Source organism: Phlebotomus papatasi, chromosome 1 (genome assembly GCF_024763615.1).
Source record: "Phlebotomus papatasi isolate M1 chromosome 1, Ppap_2.1, whole genome shotgun sequence".
Lineage (NCBI taxonomy): Eukaryota > Metazoa > Arthropoda > Insecta > Diptera > Psychodidae > Phlebotomus > Phlebotomus papatasi.
In genome coordinates, this window is record NC_077222.1 from 44,984,662 (window position 1) to 45,004,590 (window position 19,929).

Below are 19,929 nucleotides of genomic sequence, written 5' to 3' on the forward strand. Positions count from 1 at the left end.
TATGAACTTCTACCATGATTCTCCTTCATGATTGTGTTGAATGTAAATTGAACACCCCACAAATAATAATAAAAGACCATTTGAACGAATAGGAAAGACAAATTCCATGAACGCGGAGTCATTTAAAAAGGGGGAACGAATTGAGATTGAGCATACTTAACCCTAGCATGTAACCAACATGGTGAAACATCATCAGTCACCCTCTTATACTTTCTATGCCTACTACCAACAACAATGAGTGGAATAAGAAAAGGGCTTCCCATCAGAGGAATAAAGGGTACTATCGCTCTATAAAACCTAATAACGATTCACACAATTACTCTGAAGCTTCTCATACTTTCAGTGCCATCTCATATTCCTGATTAACGTGGTAAAATCAAATATTTATTTATAAGAAAATATTGTAGATTTTATTGAAAATATTTGTCAAGTAAATCAAATGAGAATTAGAAATTTTAAAAGAATAAATTAAATTTTCGAATGCAATTCGTTTACATAAAACGTTTATATGAATTTCAGATCTTTAGCCATTTAGATTAACCCTTTACAGAACTTTATAGACGATTGGGACACCCGTGACCCATAGAAAAAATAATTTTCCTGCTAAGAGAAGTGCACCAGCGGTACCAACGATCGGCAGTTGGATCGTCAGGATATTACGATATTGTTGAACATTTTCAAATTAATTTTAAAAAATTTTAGCTACTTTTTATCATTTTACTCTCACAAGAATGCAGTGCATTAGCTCAGATTTAATTTATAAAATAAATTTTCCGTGAGACACCTAATTAAATTCGTGACGATCTAAGCTACAGAGTACATAGTTACAATTACGCCTATTTTGTATTAATTTGTTGTAAAAATTTAAATTACACAAAAATACCAGTGTTTTGGGGCTTCTATTTTTAACTAAATAAGGAGCATGTCTCTTAACATTCGGATCTGGGATGCTCTTCCCTTACTTAAGTTATTAATTTCTAAAGTTTGTACGTAATCGCAAAGTAAAAGGTTGTAGAAATCTAGGATATTTTCGACAAATCTCTAGCTATTTACTATGAAGTAAATATTTACGTTCAAAAGTAACGAATTTTCAATTTTTTTTTGTGATTTTGACTATTTTTTTACATTTCCAATTTTCTTTTAAACAAAACCTTTCTGGGAATATAAACTATAATAATACTAACTGAACTATAATAATTGATTTCTTAAAATACGACATTGTTGGGAAAATGTTCAATTAAGATTGTGTGTTAAGAGTAAGATCCAACAAATTTTACAAAAGCAATAAAAATTCAAAATGTTCGAACAAAGGGCTAAACCTTTAGGTTGGTAGTAGGTATTATTTAACACAGTGAATATAATTCCGAGTTTTTTTTTTCTTTTGTGACGAAGGCTAATTTTACAGAAAGGTTTATATAGTAGAAAACTTTTCCGAAGTTGAGACATTTTTTTTTTATAAATGGGTTGACAAAACGTCCCATACTTCACGGAATGTGCAAACTTTTAACTTTGTTGCTGTCCCACAAAAGTATCTACAGTCTACATGTAATTTACCTTTTATCGATTCAAATCAAATTTAATCTGATTCATAAATCACTCAAAAGATCTTCCAAAATAGCTATAGAGTAATGCATTTGATTTTCTGATAAAAATTAATTATCGGTTCATAACCGATTATAACTGGTTCAGACTTGTTAAAAATAATAACAAAGTAATAATACCTTGTTAACTATTCTAGATTCCTACAACCATTACTTTACGATTAAGTACGTAAAAATATTAGAAATAAATAACTTAGGTAAAGGAAGATACCAAAACCTTTCAAATGAGCCCAAAAATGATACCATTTGTTCGGCAAAAACACATTCTTTATAGGACCTTTTGAACCGCTAATTTTGATAAATCGTTAACAAGACTGACTCAACGCTATTTTCGTATATAGATGAAATGTCCGTCTAAACAACCTCTAAAACACAAAATAAAAAAGGGGGCAATAAAGCGTCCATGGCTGTGCAAAGTGCTCGTATACGTAGATGCTATACTTCAAAAGTACTTTTGATCTATTGTTTCTTCTTTTACCGTTTCTCAATCGATTTAAACCGATTCCTAAATCAATCAAGAGATCCCACAAAATATTTTTAAGAGTAATAAAATTGATTTTTGGATAAAAATTAGTTATGGATTCATAACCGGCTTATAACCGATTCATATATCACTTAAAACATTGCCCAAAATACTTTAGAAGCGATATAATAGAATTGCAGAAGAAAAATTAGTTATCGGTTATAAATTGATTCGTTATCGATCCATAACCGACTGGAGTTGGTTCAGGCTTGTCTGGATTTCTAAGACTTTTTTAACGAGTTCAAACACGATACAATTAGGTTGAGAAATACGCACTCTAAAGTCTGTTTAACCTTTTACCTTCAAAAAGCGTTATTAGGATTGATTCAGATATGGACGAATATGTGCCTAGATAATCTCTAAAATATATAAAAATATAAAACAATGTTTTTTTTGGGATTGCTTGAAAACACGTTGTGCGATTTTTTTCATTTTTTGGATATGTTTTAGACGTTTTAGAGATTATCCAGGCGTAAATTTCGTCCTTATATGAAAATACCATTAAATCATTTCTAAGATTCCTAACAACGGTTTTTCAAGGCCAAATGTTTAAAAAGCCTTAAAGAGCGTGTTTCTCAATATAGTTATATTTGGAGCTCGTTGGAAAGGTCTTCGAATTTCCTATAAAACTGAACCAGCTCCAATAGGTTCCTAATCGATTGCTAACCGGTTCATAACCGGTTCCTAATTAACATCAGAAAATCTATTGTATTACCCCTAAGCTGTTTTATAGGCGATCTTTCGAGTGATCCAATCTGTTCAATAAATTGGTTGTGAACTGGTAAACGATAAATGTTGCGAAAGTAAGATGCAGCATCAAAATCACGAGTTCAAGCATTTCGCAAAACTGGGAACGTTTTGCCACCCCTTTTTAACACGCTATTCTTATTACCTTAATTACTATCCCACACACACATATATATATATATATATATACATATATACGGTTAGAATCGTATATATATATATATATACGATTGTAGATAGTGAATAACCCTTCATATTTAAGAATCGGTTGGAGTGGGGTGTAGACAACTAAGTGCCAACATTTAGGGACATGCAGAATCACCCGCTGGGAGATAAGCTATTGCATTCAAGTGGCTGAAGGGAGGGCTTAATGGGTTGGGAGTAAATGGGGGAATGAGGCATTTTCCGCATCCTGCCTTTTAATTCCACCCAGCCATCTTGATCTCACTGATAGTCACTCAATAAAATTCACAATTTGCTAAGACACAAAGGATTCCCCTATATAAATTGGGATGAACGTTAGGGATGAAAAGTTTAGGGGTTTGGTGAGACGTTGCAACATCGTAAAAAAGTTGCACAAGAAGCATTTGGGGTTGGTACAATTGAGATGAATCTCGGAAGTTGAACTGCGGGAAGCTGTACAATAAAATAAATGGAAGCTAATCAATCGCAGGACGATAAATTCATATTGTGAATGTAATACGAATTGATTTAATTGGACGTGAATTTCTTGGGAAAGATTTCTTCTCTTCACCATGTCACAGTTCTCAATCACACACCACAATGGCTTCAACTGGTAATGTATTCTAAGAGATGGAGTGCTTTATGATTGCAGTTTGGTAGACAATTTATACGCGAGGATATGTGCAAGATGGAAAATTGCAAGAGAGACAATCCTTCGTCAGAATGTGAGCAATAAAGTGATACTGTAAGTCACATCAGCAACAATTTGAACAGGTACAAGTCATGAGATTCCCATTGTTTATTCCACCTCCATATTCGCACTAGTGATATGTGGATTATATTGTATTCAAAAAATGTCTCCACACCGAGTTGCATCAATCTCATTTGCATTCTTCGTACACTTGGCAAAGTATTATTACAACTTTGAGGGTTTTCTAGATGGTTAGAATGAGAACAGACGAGTTAGTAAGGGGTGTCAAATGAAGAAAGAAAAATTTGTTCTACAACCACTTCTATGTCCTTCCAGAATCACGCTGTGATGTGAATTACAGAGCAAGTACAAGGTAATAGACAAAGATCTACGTGCTATATTTGCTATTCACCATTTGCAATATTTCACAGAAAATATTTCACACCATAAGATACGTTCAATTTCTATCTCATCAACTTAATCTATTTCTAAAATAGATTTCCTTGCTATAATTTTGAGTCCAAAATAAAGAATCCTTTGAAAATGTTAAGAAAAAAGTATCCATTCTGTTTTAAGATTTTTTTTTTTAAATATTGGAAAATTTGGTTTTTGCCTATAAATTAATCTGAAGATGTATTTCGACTAAAAACTATTGCGTACTTAACCCTTTAATCACGATTGAAATACCGGTGTTAAAAAAAAAAAATTCGGACTGATTAAAGGACAAAATAACTTTCTATAGTCAAAAGAACGGTTTTTGTTTTTGGGAGACCGGTTTCCCACTCGTCCTTAAAGGGTTAATCGAGGAATACTCATAAAACTCATGAAGCAACTTAAATTTTGTATTTATCGAAAGAATTGTGAGTTAAATAAATTACTTTTTTCGATAAGATTAAAAATAAAATTAGGTAAAATCTCAACCCTACATATTTATTGTTTTCATAGTAAGTAATGTTTAATCTATGACAATTTATGCAAGCCGATATCTTTCATTCTCAAATGTTTCTGAATTTTCTTTTAAGTTAAAATACATGAAGAAGTAAGATAACTATATTTTGTCCTTTTGTCAGTAAAAGTCCTAGCGGGATATACAGAACCCGAAAGTTAGCATCTCGTTCTTTACTCCACAATAGCGATTTTTGACAAAATATAAAATACTCCAATTTATAAGGGTAGACAGATAAAAATCTAATGAAGGCTATATTGAGCTGGGACTATAATGTAAACGCTATTTTTTCGCGTATTTGCAAAGGAAGCTCGGCTTTAACATATAATGTAATTTAGATAGACAAACAATTAAGAGTCTAAATTAAATTATGTCGAACATCCTTTAGAAATATGCGAAAAATAACGCTTTCAATGTAACCTCACCTCCCGCTACATAATTTTGAATAACATGCTGAAGCTCTTTATAAAGTTTTGTAACTTAAAAAAAAACTGAATTGTCTTGAAACCTCTTTTACAAAATGTCTTTTTACTGTTTGAAAATAATATTGAGTACTATATATTCTTCGTTTGACTTTTATTTTAAATTTAAATTATTAAAACTTTACAAAATAAACAAGATGGGGAAGCTATTGTGAAGAAATGACGATTTTGAGACATGCCTAAAGGTGGTAAGCAAATTCTGGATCATTCCTGTGATTGCTTTGGATTCGATCCCTAATACTTTCCTGAGGTATCATAGGATCGACCGACAGGCATGGGTTGCTAACCTCAGCGTCCTAAGCACACGGCCCCGTCAGGGGCAAACGGTTTGAAAAAAATAAATGGAATAAAAACTAGTTGGAAGTTTAATTTTTCAGGGAATATAGAACCCCGCACTGTACAGTAAACACAGTAAAAAAAAACAATTATTTTATTTTAAGACAAATTAAAGAAGAATATTAGAAAAGAACATTTTTTCGTTAGTTTGTTTTTTTATTAAATAACAAAAATAAATAAAAGAATTTCGAATAAGTAACAGAGAAAAAATCTCCATGATAAAATAAATTTTCGAAATAAAGTCACATATCCTAAAATAAAATGGTAGGGGAATGTAGGCATGGTTCGCACAGAGTGAACCTTCAAACGATGCGAATTTTCTCTTTGTTTGCAAAGAGCTGATCTATCATTTCTCATATCGTTTCATGAGCTTAATAATTATCTATCTTATGTCTAAGAACTGACGAACTAGCTGTTGCGTTGTTTGAAGGTTCACTCTGTGCGAACCATGCCAATATTCCCCTAAGTAATTGCAGCAAACTAGTGTAATAGTAAACGCATAGCAAATCCATTAAAATAAAATTTCTAATATTCAATCTTTAAAGAAAATTCAATATTTTAAATGGTAAATTGCAATTGACCCTAAACTGTTCAAAAATTTATATAAACCTTTTAAAAATTCATAAAGTAAATTTTGATTTTCATTTCATTGGAGATATTTTTTTATCTTCGTTGTAAGCGATTACCCTGTTCAATTTTAATGTGAAATTCCGTTCTGGATCTTTCATATTTATAAGGATCACTGCGACTGAAAGCATGAATGCAAACCGAATTTAAGAATAAAACATATTCTAATAACAACTTATTAAGATATAGGGTAAAGTAGTACAAGTTGGACAGTGGTACAAGTTGGACCATGGTACAATTTGGACAGGGCTTTTTGTCTTGATAAATTTAGTACTTCATTTTATTTGTATATTTTTAATACTTTAGTTTTATAATTTGGTTCATTGTGCTTAAAAACAAATTTTGTACTGTATTTATCAAGAAAAAAGCCATGTCCAACTTGTACCGGCGAATTGTCTAACTTGTAACACTAATTCCAAATTATATCACTTTACCCTATATCTTCAAAAACGAAAGGAATTGTTCTGAAATAAGATTGTGAATGTTTCAAATAGTTACTAAATATTTTTTTTTAATTAGGGGTTCATCTCGAAGATGATTGCCCGGCCGTTATTTTTGTCAAACTACATATTTGCAAAAATATTGTAGGATGTTCCTTTTAAATACCATGTGACTCCAGAAAGTAAATCTTTAATAGTTTTAAAACTCTAATAGTGTAAATATTTTTTATACAATATGAAATTAACAATATTATTTTGCAGCTTTTTAGAGCCAGAAGAAGCGTTTTTGTGCACCTTACATCACGTATAAGGATTTTTTAATGGATAATCACAGAAATTTTATGAAAATGTGTTTTTTCGGACATTAACACTGGTAAAAATAAATTAATAACCGGGGATTCCTTGAAAAGTGTCGATTTTTGACATTTATGTTATTACAAAGTACACGAATAAAATTAATGAAAAAGTCATCTTTGGTGCTCAGTTAGATAAGAGAAATATGTTGTGAATATTAGGAATCTTTCAAGGGATAAAATATTATCCATCAATCCATCCTTTTCAAAACGATGGGAACATTTTTAACAGTAAATAGCGCAAATGATTCGATTTGATTTGGATTTGTAAACATTACACTATTGAAAATGTGTATTGTAAATTAATAAATTAAAAAACTGATATTTATTACCTTAAAATAATGTTCAGCCCAGAAGAAGCGTCTATGACAGCGCAAATAAACTCCTTTTTCTTACAATGAACTTTCGTAAATCAATTTGATGACATTATAGTGTGTGATTTTGTAAATACATTTTACTAACAGATCCTAGTGTAATTACCATTTGTAGAGTTGCTATCAGGCCCGTTTGTGATATGTTAATTTGAGGTTTGTGGACTACCGTTAAAGTTTACCGGGCCCTGGAGGCCTGGAGCTGCCTCAAAAGGCTCGTGAGAGAGATTTATTTTTGCAGTAGTGTGCAATTTGGCGCGCGGAAAATTCACCATTAGTTGGAGAAAATGGGGTCAATTTGCATTAGCTGCTGAAAGATAGTTTGGTGGAGTGATTGAAAATGTTCACCATTTGCATTTCTGATTTTGTATATTTGTCTGTCTTTACAGTGACTATTTGTGAGAAATAATTGAAGTCGCGCTTCGTGATTTGAAACTGATTTTAAGGTCACACGGAATTAAATGATTCCTATAAATTTCACAATCATTTTCCTTATTTCTTTCTTTTGCTATTCACCTTCTTCGCTGGAGAATAATCCAACAGTTACAAAAGGTATACATGGATTCTGCAAAAGGAAATGCCTGAATACGTGTTGAAAGGAACAACCCACGCTCTGCATTAAATAAACCACCCACAATAATACGGGTGTCAAAATTAAATAGAATTAAAACTCAATTAATTTGTTCCAATTTGAGTTCCATATCACGTCAATTATCTTACTATGTACAGAGCGATTTTCACCCCCAGAGGGATATATGCGCAAATTCCGTTTCCATGGGCAACAACAGTAACCCTCAACCATCAGCGCTAAATCAAATTATATCCAACCCTCTCGATTACTCCTCAACCAATATAATATTTTTCTCATGAGAGAAATAAAGCAACTTTCCAATGAAATCTCACATAATGCTCCATTTTACTCAAATTTGCAATGGGGTAAAACAAGCTAGATCAAAGTTTGTAAATACATTCAATTATAAATACAGATTGATGAATGTTGTAAGGTGGTATCTTTCAAAAAAAAAACATCAAATCAATCAAAAATAACTATCATTTAGAAGTGCATAAATTTGCAATGGTGTTTTATTGTTCGCCCGATATTTACATGCCTTTTAATAGTGAACAATAAAAAAGAATTTCATTTAATTAAATCAGTCATGAACAATTTAAATCGTTTTATTAAATTCAAAATATCTAACGTAGGGGTCTCAGGAACACCTATTCCGCAGGGAAAGCATGTTGGCATGTTGGCATATTGAAATTTATTTATTGTATCTGAAGGCCTCTACACGCTAGAGAAATTATGTACATATTGAAGCAAATTTCCTACGTTTGTGTATAGGAAAATCTCTTCAATATGGACATATATTTCTCTAGTGTGTAGGGGCCATAATATAGGGTAAGATGGGGTAATTTGGAATCATGTTTATCTTGAAATTTTAAGATTTTCAAAATTGATGTAATTATTTTGTGTTTCTAACCTCTAAAAGTTTCATATTGATGAGCAAAGTCAGAAGAAATTCACCAAAAATCCGCCCATTTTAGGCATTCTCCTAGATATAACCCCTTAATTTGGCTTTTCATATAAAGTGAGATGTTTAAATTTCATCTCAAATTGTACTGAATGAATTCCAATATATTATGACACAAGATCAGTGATAATAGATATTCCTTTCGCCCTATTTCACATTATGTAGTGTAACTTATTATACTACTATTTATAGCATTCATTGCGCCGATTGCGCGGCATTCAATGGAAAATCAGATTTTTATTAGTGTACTTAAAATCTTTTAAAATAAAATTATATATATATATATATATATATATATATATATCTTATTATATAAAATATAATAAGATTTTACAGAATCTTTTCAAAGGCTACATTCATATTCAGTAAATCATATTGTGTAATTATAGAATGTAATGCTACCCTTTCGAAGTGTAACGTAAAATGGATTTCTGTTTCTTTATCAAACGAATAATAATTGTTTAAGCCTCAGACGTTTAGTTTTAAGCATCTACTATGATTAAACAATTCAAAATATATATTCTAACATTGCAATTTTATTTCAACGTTAACAATACAAATTTTAAGGATTTATCCGTATTAGAATGCATATTTTCATATTCGTAATTCTTGTATGTAATTTTTTTCAATGACAGACTAACAATTGAATAAATGGAAACACCGTGTAAGATTTTCAAAGACTAGTGATTTTAAATTAATTAAATCAAAATAATTGGCCGTTAAATTCAAAGTTAAATGAATTATTCGGTACTGTAATTTTCAATAGAATTTTATATTTTCTATAAGGGAAGGTCGTCAAATTTTTTGTACTTCGCCGTGAAATCATTCAATAACGTGTACTTTATAACGTAAGATTTACTTTTTATTTTTTACAATTAATGCGACTTTACTTACTGCATCTATATTATATCTGACAAATATATGCTATATCTTTTTACAAAACGAAGAACAAAGATATATGAAAGATGAATAAGCTTCAACAGCCGACGGTAATACTCTGATCAAATGCAAACATATCGATTTTTCACCCTTGAAGAGAAGAAAGGTGCACGCAACACTTGTCAAATTTGCAAATTAGACTTCAGAAAACCTCCGTCAGAATCCAATCGATACACCCCATAATAGGATATTCGTCATACTACGAGACACTTGGAGGACACTACCGGATGGACTTTGAGGGACAAAAAATATTGATACACTCACCTGTGTCTCTGTCAAGCTAAGGGCTTGCGCCAAAGTCTTTCTTTCAGCACCCACGACATAGTGGTTGCTTTCAAAGGCGTGCTCTAGTTTGAGCAATTGTGAGGGTGAGAAGGCCGTTCTCACTCGTTTTGGCTTACGAAAAGGTTGCAGAAGAAAATCTGAAAATACATTCAAAAGTACGTTAATTTGAATACAAAGAATTATGATAGTATTCAGGTGTTCAGAAAGTTTAAAAATAATTATTTGCAGCAAAAACTCTCAGTAAAATTTGAAAATATATATATCGCTCCTTAGCAATAACAAAGGGCCAAATAATTTTAAGTATTTTTCGTATGAGAATTAATATAATCGTCGAAACTTTCATATTTTTACCTCTCAAGATATGTTTTTTTTTTGCGTTAGTTCCCTGTTATTCTAAATTATATGCAAATTTTCCTGGAATATGAAAGACAAAAAATCAACTTGCTTGACGTAGTTTCACAAATGTATAAACAATATCTATTTTATGCCCCTTACTTGAAACAAATTGCGCAATCAAACAAATTAACAGTAAAATTTTGAAAATTATTTCTAATAACGAAATTTAGTAATTCAGATTAGCCGTACTCACTATGGCGTTGTTATCTCGTAATCTCCGTAATCTGTAATCTTGTTATAATTTTTCATTTATAAAATACATTACGAGAACATAACGAGATAACGAGATAACGATATTACAAGATAACAGCGCCATAGTGAGTACGGCTATTATTTGAAAAGTTATTAAATTCTCTCTCTATAAGTGTATTAAAATCTCAAAATCACAAAAAATGAGTTAGTCCTTTGTAATTAACAAGGAGCGACATGTATATGTATATATAAAACATGTTTTCTTTCCAATAAATCTAAATCTAAGTCTAAATATATGTTTACAAACATTGGAGTATATTTTTGAAAAAAAGTATTATTATTTTATTATTTATTATATCATTTAAAAGTATTATTATTTGAAGAAACGTTACAGCTTATCCAAAAAAAAACCATCAAAACCTAAAGGTTTGTTTGAAATATATTAAATCCAAATCTCAGTATTTTTATTAATTTATGTTAATACATTACATTCCCTTTGGAATATTAAAGACTATTTTTTTTTAATAAGACCACTTAAATAAGGTAAATCAGGTAAATACTTTCTTTTTCTAACTCTAACTTCACTTATAAAATCAATTATATAAAGTTTAATAAAACTATTCTTTAATTTTTTTTCTTATTTCTTCGGAATACAGTATCATATAATAAAAAGTAGGGCGTATCTATTAAAAGATTTTAAAATCTGTAAAGCATTTGGATTCCATGTCATTTATTACACATTTAAGTTTTTTTCTGAAGTGTTGTACTATATGTTATACTGGATTTAGATATTAACCCATTATGTCAATGTACTAGAATTACTTAACATAGAATATTACTATTTTGATTAGGTTCCTACAGATTAATAGATTATTTTTTTAAAAGAAAATATTTTTATCAAATATGGGGGCGCGGGGAGCCGCTGTCAAACAGAAGTTTTAATAGTTACTGAACTTCAATTCTTTGTATTAATTTAAACTTTATTAATTTAGATAGAGTACAAGAAAACAAATTTCCAATCAGAATTCAAATCTGGAAAGAAGATGAAGACCAATTTTAACAAATTCTACGGGATGTCGAATTTTCCGTCCGCCATTTTGAGCAAGAATTTTGCATGACCTTCAGCGTAGCAACAAAATCATAACAAAATTTATTTTCATTTTTGTCGTACTATATTTTTACCAAATAATTGAACGAATAAAGTTACTAAAAATCCATTCCCGACAGCAATTCGGATAACAATTTCCCAGGAATAAATCATCTAAAATCACCAATTTCGTATGATGTGTAATACCATGATAAGGAATGGGTTAATCTAATCTGGTAGCTAGTTATCTGGGATACGTTTATAAATGTATGAAAAATAGTAAAAATTAAATTAATTTCATATGCCTATCCCAAAATTATATCATTTTTAAATAGGATAACAATTGAGTGGTAAGCTCTACTTTAAATAACATGAAATATATAAAGTATTGATTTGCAATTGCAGATTGTTCTTCAAACACCATATAATATCGTATTATCAAATGGCTTGAACATGGCTTAATTTAGTTCTTAAAAATCTCACATGTTCGGCAGTTTTATAACATATTCTATAAAAATTGCATCTTTTATCTTTTACAAATCTATATATTTAGATAGCGTTGTAAGATAATTAAGTTATTACGTTGATCATTTTGATCTGTTTGCCAGTATAGCAAAATTTACTACGTATGGATGATCTGTGATCAGTACCTTGAGGGCTTTTATAAAAAAAAGCACTGTTGAGAATAGGTGCTACTTTCACAACTCATTTACATTTGTGAATATTCGCGCCATTGAGAAGTTTTATGCTTAGCTCTCATAAATGGAGCCTCGCAATTAATTCATCTTAGCTATTTATTTGAAGAGGTAAAATCTGTCAATAGCAACACCAATAGGTCTTCTCCAGTTAATAATCACTTCTCATTTATCGTAGTTAAGAGAACTTTGTATGAGCAAATGAATGGGCGAAAGATAGAGAGGGATTATGAAAGAGAATCGTGTATGTGATGTGGAATTGGAATTAAGTGGCTTTTGGGTGAGCAAACGCTTTACCAAATCAAATCCCAAAAGGAAAAGGTAATAGCACAACACATCGCCTATACTTGGCATCTGTTGCTGCAAATTTGTACTAATTTAAATTCAAATTGCCATACGATAATTTGTAGTGTGCTGAAGAAATCGATCACGACGCTTTAAAGTTTATTAGCACATCGCGCAAAATCTCTGTGGTTTCCACGTTCAATCTCGCGCCTTTGTAGAACTTTTTACCCTATAAAAGTATTGTATATAGGTACTCCTGGGAGAAATGAAAGGCCACAAATATGAGGAAAAAAAGGCGCATAAGGCGGTGGAAAAAGTAACGAGAGGTGGATGAGAAGCACTTGATTGCCTAAACGATCAAGATTTACTTTGGCAAATCATTTTCCAGTGCAATATTCAACGCGAAGATCACCTCGTTGTGGTGTAAATAAATAATAACCGATAATTTTGCTGAAAATGGGAAGTTCCCTCGGCTATCATCATCCTTCTTGTGCACTTTCTGCACATCTATCCATCATTTCAGTGCATCTGTGGAAAAGTTTTTGGGGTGAAAACGGTAAGCTCAAGTGCGATCAGTGGACGATAATGAATTCATACATAGGGGAGACTGGGGCTAAACTAGTCGATAAATGAAATTTAGAGTAGACAGACGGTAGATAAATATTTGGAGTGGATAAATATTTCAAGTAAATCTGATAGTAAGTATGCTTAGGTTAATTAATACGGGAGCAATAAAACTAGAATATTCCACTACTGGTCTAAAATTAGTCCCTGACTAATTTATTCCTGGTTCTTCCTAAGGAGGAATTTACACCTACAATAAATCTACCACCAAATTTATCTTTTCACTATTAAAAGTCTTTAATTATGCAAACTAGGAGATAAATAAAAATATGTGTGCGAGTATTCCATTAAAGATACATATGCAATATGGTATTTAGCGTATATATGGTATTTTATCGACAATTATCTGCAATGATAATTTATTCAACTTAATAAACATCGAGCATTCATTATGGTAAATTATACCCGTTTACTCGAGACATGAAGCCATGAAAAGCAGCATACACTGCATTTTGCTTCCATACAAGCTCACGTCCATACCAAGTAAAACAGTATCAGAAATGAAAGCAATTGAGTGGTGAGCTTACAGGAAGTTCACGATTCACGCTATACACCTCGTTTGTTCAAACATATACAAATTTCAAGATAAGCACACACCACATTTCATAATAAATGGCGTGAGAAATAGTGCTAGACACTAAAACTTGTACTATCAGATCATCCATGTATGAATTTATGGAATAATGGCAAAAGAATTCTGGTGACATGTCTCTTAGGGACTGCCTGTATCCATCTGATCCAATGGTGTGTTGTGTCGTCCTGACCATGTGCAACTGTGAGAGTTCACCTTTTTCGTGTTGCTCCCAGTGTACAAATATGTAATGACCCCATATTATAAATTATTAAATGAACCAATGCATTTTACTGATAACTGACACTCTTTCCTCATCATTAAAAAATACAATGAGTTAATAAACATATAATTTAAAAAAGAAATACAGGCTGCCTCTGCGCTCTCAAGAACGGACAACGAGATGATTTTCACCGAGAAATATTGTAGCAATAACTCAGGTGGTAATGTTTAATACACCAAAGAGATGAAGAATGCATATAATTTTGCTCCGTGCAACCCCTGACAGCACGACCATAAGCGGCGATAATTTACGCTTAAAATAATTGAATTACAGTTTTTGGCGTTCAAAGTGTAAATGTAATGCAATTAGTGTAGAAGAAGATGCCAAATTGTTTTTTATATCTACAAGAATTTCGAAGATAAAAAATATTTTTTCAATAAGGTGAAAGGAGTTATGTATCCAAAATATAATTTCATAAATATGCACATACATGCAATGATACGATCTTGATGAGAGTATTATTCAAGATTTTTTGGCTTTTGATTGTAATTGCATTTAAATGAGTATCATCAGGCTTAATTCACAAAAGTAGTGATGCAAAATCTTTCGAAATGTGGGTTTATTGTCCAAGTATGAATTTCTAAATAAGCTTTTAGTTTTACTAAGTTTTGAATATAAAAAATAACATTGGTTTACTGAACGCCGGAGTTACTTAAAGAAAGTTTCATTTAAAATTATATTTTATTTACATTCCCTTTATTAATTGTTAAAAGTTATCTGGCATTTTTCATAATATTTTTTGAGTAAAATTAATCTTACTGGTTATTTGAACACTCTAGGTCTAGATACAAGGTATCAATATTGGTAATGAAAATGAACACTTTCAAAAATTAGTCTTATAACCTCTACACACTAGAGAAATTTATGTCCATACTTAACCCATTCAGTCAATGTACCAGAAAGGGACAGATAATCCTAACCGGCTTATGTAGGTGAGATTCTTAACGTGAGCTAACTCGGAGTGCATGCAAATTCGATTTGGAGCTGAAGTTGGGAGACGCCATTCAGTTATTTTGAATCAAATTCGTGAAATTATACAAATTTTGTATTTAAACCAAAATATCAAGGATTTGGATGAACTGACAGAAAAGTGTTATATGGGTGAAATGTAGACCAGAATGTTCTCTATAATTTTGCCGTGGAACTTGAACTCATCGATTACTCAGAAGCCAAGATAAGCGAGGTTTTTTGTTTCTTAACTCGTTTTTTCATCCAGAGTGCCCCAAGTAGTCATTTGTTGAACTTCAACTATATCAAAGAATTGTTGTATTTTGCGGGACTTTCCATTTAAACCCCTATTTTAAGTGTCTTGGTGGAGTAGAGGCAGTCAAATTGGCATCTGAGTGATTTCAAAGCGTTATTATTGGAAAAATCAATTTTTTCACACTTAAACGGCAAAATCCGAGTGATAGCGTAGTCTGAGTGGAAAATGATGTATGGACGAAATGTAGAGACAAATGTGCTCTACAATTATGTTGCAGTAATCATCAAAATCGGTTTAGCGACAGTCGAGATAATTGAGGTTATGTGATATTGAAATTGGTTTTTCGACTGTGGCGCCCCTGGTGTTGGTCCCACGAAGTTCAAATATTCTAGAAAGTTGTAGCATTTGGTGAGATCTTTCGTTTAAGCCCTCATTCATCAAAATCGGTCACATAGAACCGGAGATATGATTTTTTGAATTTCGTGAACTTTGACCTCTCATATCTCCGGTTCTATTGAAACCACAGCGCGCATACGCACCATTTTGGAAACGTCCTAGACTGGACTACAACATACTAAAATTTCATTAACTTGCACAATGCCGTTTTTGAGAAAAGTGACTTTGAATTTCAATGAATTTTGACGCTATCACAGCGCCACCTATGGTGACTTTTTGAACTTCCATCTGAAAGTGATCATCGAGACGAAACCAAAAAGGTAAAATTTATGTCGATATGTTAATTAGAACCGGAGATAGAGGCCGGTCAATGTTCGAACTTTGACCCCTTATAGCTCGGGTCAGGGTTTATGGATCGACTTAAGGTTTTTTTTGTTTGATAGGTATAATCAACGGCTACAACATACTAAATTTTCAGCCCGATGCACAATGGAATTTTTGAGTTATTTAACTTTTAAGATTTAAAAATTTTCTTTTTAAAAAAAGCGCCCCTAGCGGTGGTTTTATGAACTTGCGATGTTAGAAGGGGAAGTGGCATTTCACGAGAGCTTTCCAAAAAGCCCTCACTTTTTAAATTCTGACAATTAGAACCGGAGTTATGGCCATTTTAAGAAATTTTTTTTTGACCCTTATAGCTCGGGTCAGGAGGGTCGGGGGACCTTAAGTTTGGTATTGATGGAAAGCTCTAAGGCCCAGCTATAACATACTAAAATTTGAGTCCGCTGAATGCCATAGGGGCGGAGCTATTGAGAAAACAAAAAAGGGGGGTCTTCAAAATGGCGGAAGGAGGGGTGGGGGGTGGGGGGTCTATGCACCAAGTTGCAATTTTCACCCGATATATAACTTTTGCCGAAAACCGCAAGTCGATATCTTTTTTAGTTTAGGAGCTATTAAGCTCCAAAGAGCGGCCGGCCGGCCGGCCGGCCGGCCGGGAACGTAACTTAGCCACATATATATTCGGAATCAGGAAGTGGCGAAACACATTTTGGCCAAATTTGAGGTCGATCGGACGACATGAAATTTTGTTAGGATTATAGTAGGTGAGATTGTTAAGAATCTCACCTAATACTTGAGATAGAATGTTCATATTTTGGGATTAGTTTACTACAAATTAGTAGATGAATTTTTTGAAAAGAAAAATTTTTTATCTAATATGGGGGCGCGGGGAACCTCTGTCAAACACACGTCTTAACGGTCACTGAATCTAAATTCTGTGCATTAATTCATTACAAACTCTATTGCTTTAGATAGAGTAACTATCCAAGAACACCAATTAGGAACTAGAATTCAAATCAGGAAAGAGGAAAGAGGCCAATTTTAACAAATTCGACGGGATGTCGTATTTTCCGTCCGCCATTTTGAGCAAAAGTTTTGCATGACCTTCCGCGAAGCAAGAAAATAATAACAAAATGTATTTTCATCTCTGTCGGATTATTTTTGCCGAGTAACTGAATAACTAACGTTACTAAAAATCCATTCCCGACAGCAAATTCAGATAAAAATTGCCCAGACATAAATCATCAAAAATCACTCAATTTGCGTATGATGTATATAATACAATGGTAAGGAATGGGTTAAGCGTCTGAGTAGCAAAACTCTTCAATATGGAGATAAATTTCTCTAGTGTATAGGGACCATTAAACAAAGTTTGAAAACTTTTCCAAAATTCAACTTGTTTGGCCATTTATTTGGCCATTGGAATGTTGGAGAGCATAAAAAGACAAAATGAAGTGATTATGCGTTAGGAGGTAATGGTTAATCTCTCTCACTGTCCTATCTCTCCCCCAAATTACTATATAATTTCTGAGAAAAATGTACAGCTGATAAATATATTGATGGATATAGGAAGGATATATTTACTTTGAATAAATAGCGATTTGCTCAATATTAGGCAGGATAGCATCCAACTTGCTAATTCTACCCCGATTTCACCTAGGGACCATTAATAAGTGGGGAACTTTTGAAAGTGGGGCACCTTTGAAATTGAAATTTTTCTCCTACGTTTAAGTGAAACTGAGCCATATCATAAAGTAATTTAGCTTGTCAATATGTTTGTGCAGCTAAGTTAAATAACGATAAGACTCAATTCTATTTAAAAATAACTGAAAATCACAATTTCAAAGGTACCCCACTTTCAAAGGTGCCCCACTTTCCCCTATCCAAAGTTATTTTCGCTTTTCAATTGTGAGAAGAAAAAAAATGAGTCATTGGAGTCCCATTCGTATCTAGCCCTTTAAGGACGAATGGAACACCAGTGCCCGAATTTTTTTCCTCCGACCTTCTAAAAGTTATATTTTACTGTAAAATATATCAGAAAAAGCTTATTTTTCTAGAAAAAAATTATTTTAAAAGCTTAGACACCTTACTGTTTTTTTTTTTAATATTTTTTAATCACATAATTTAACTTCAAACGTTTATAAATACATCATTTTAGATAAATAAAAACCAAAAGAAGATAAATTTTGTAAAAGAACACTTAATATTTCTTGGAAAATTAATTCTTTAGGGACGAGATGACTAAAAATCAACAATCAACAACTTTCAATGACTGAAAATCAACAATAAAAATGAAACCATTAACACATAACTTTTGAAATTTGAAGCTTTGAAAATGCAAGTGTATTTTTTTTATTTATGCACGATAGAATGATAATTTTGCTAAAAATAATGAAGAATGAAATAATAAAAATAATGACTGATAATTTTACTAAAAAAAATTGGAATTATAAAACAAACAAATTTATAGCTGCACCTATTAATCCGTTCAAGCATTTTAAAAGTCTTTTTTCTCCGATACATAGTATACTAAAATGAGTTTGAGTATTTTTATAAATCACCTAAAAGATTGATAAAAATTGCAAAAAAATGTTTCGAAAAATATTTAAGATTGATTAATACCTAACACAAAATGACTTTTTGTTAACATTTTTTTTTTATATTTCAGAAAGAAGAGTGAGAATGAATCAAAGCTAAATCTTGTCATCTTGCTCACTCTACCAAGCATTATTGAAAACATATTTGCGAGATATAAGTTATTGTGAAAATTGGACATAACATTCTTCTAGTAATGTTTCATTGTAAGTTTATGTACGTGTACGCAAGTATAGAAATTGTATTTTCGACTAACGCAGTGCGCACAATATATATTTTTTTTTTTTTTGTAAATATGTTCAAAAAACTGGCTATGAAAGCGAGTAATACAGCTAAAACTAGATTTTACTCACTTTGTCCGAAACAAAAGTTATTGTGTGTTGCACATAATAACTTATCAACAGTTTGGTTTATATCAAAACTTTATAAAATAACATCACAAGAAATATTTATTTTCAAATTACAAAACCAAGCTTTTTAGGAAACTTGGAATCATGTCTAATTTGGAATTCTGAGATTTCCTAACAATTTTAGATGGAAAAAGGAAAAAAAAACAACGAAGAGATTCTCTTGAATTTAGAGTCTTGTACTTCTTCGTAGTGTTCTTTTTCTCTTTGATCATTTGAAACAGTGAGTAAATCTCAAAATTCCAAAGCAGACATGATTCCAATTTACCTCATCTTACTCTATTTCTTCGTTGTTTTGTTAGAGCCAAATTATTAAGACGAACAGTAAATTTAAATTTTTAAGAGTCTTTGAAAAGTTTTAAAGGTTTTAAATAATGCAAAAATAGATATTTATGAATTAAAAATTATAAAAATATATATATTATATTATCAAATTCGTTTTCTATGTCACCCTCACTCACCCATATATTTTTCTTTTATTAATTAGATAATTAGATTAAGAATTCATATTTACTAATAGCACTTTAATCTTCAGACCAATACACGTAAAGTTGTTCAAGAATCCAAATTACATTCCCCTTTTCAACATATCGTGGTAATTTACTAATAGTGCGCTAAAGAGTCTGACTTTTTTTTGATGTTGTCTATTGATCTAAATCACAAAATTGATGCGCCACATAAGTGGCTTAATACACGCTAAATGACTCTCTCAAATAAATTACTATCTGAACACGAAAATATCCTCACAAAGTTCCTGAACACTTATGTTATTTTACAAAATTGTTGTTAATTTGAGAATAAT

The 19,929-nt window shown here is 31.6% G+C and overlaps 1 protein-coding gene across 1 annotated transcript in view; it reads right to left on the minus strand.

The window, feature by feature from the left end:
• The window catches only part of LOC129799355 (homeotic protein empty spiracles), a 32,540-nt gene that overhangs the window by 4,720 nt on the left and 7,891 nt on the right, over positions 1 to 19,929 (minus strand). Inside the window, exon 2 of the mRNA XM_055843171.1 lies at positions 10,036 to 10,193. Coding sequence (XP_055699146.1) covers positions 10,036 to 10,193 — 158 coding nt within the window. The remainder of the gene's footprint in view (positions 1 to 10,035; positions 10,194 to 19,929) is intronic.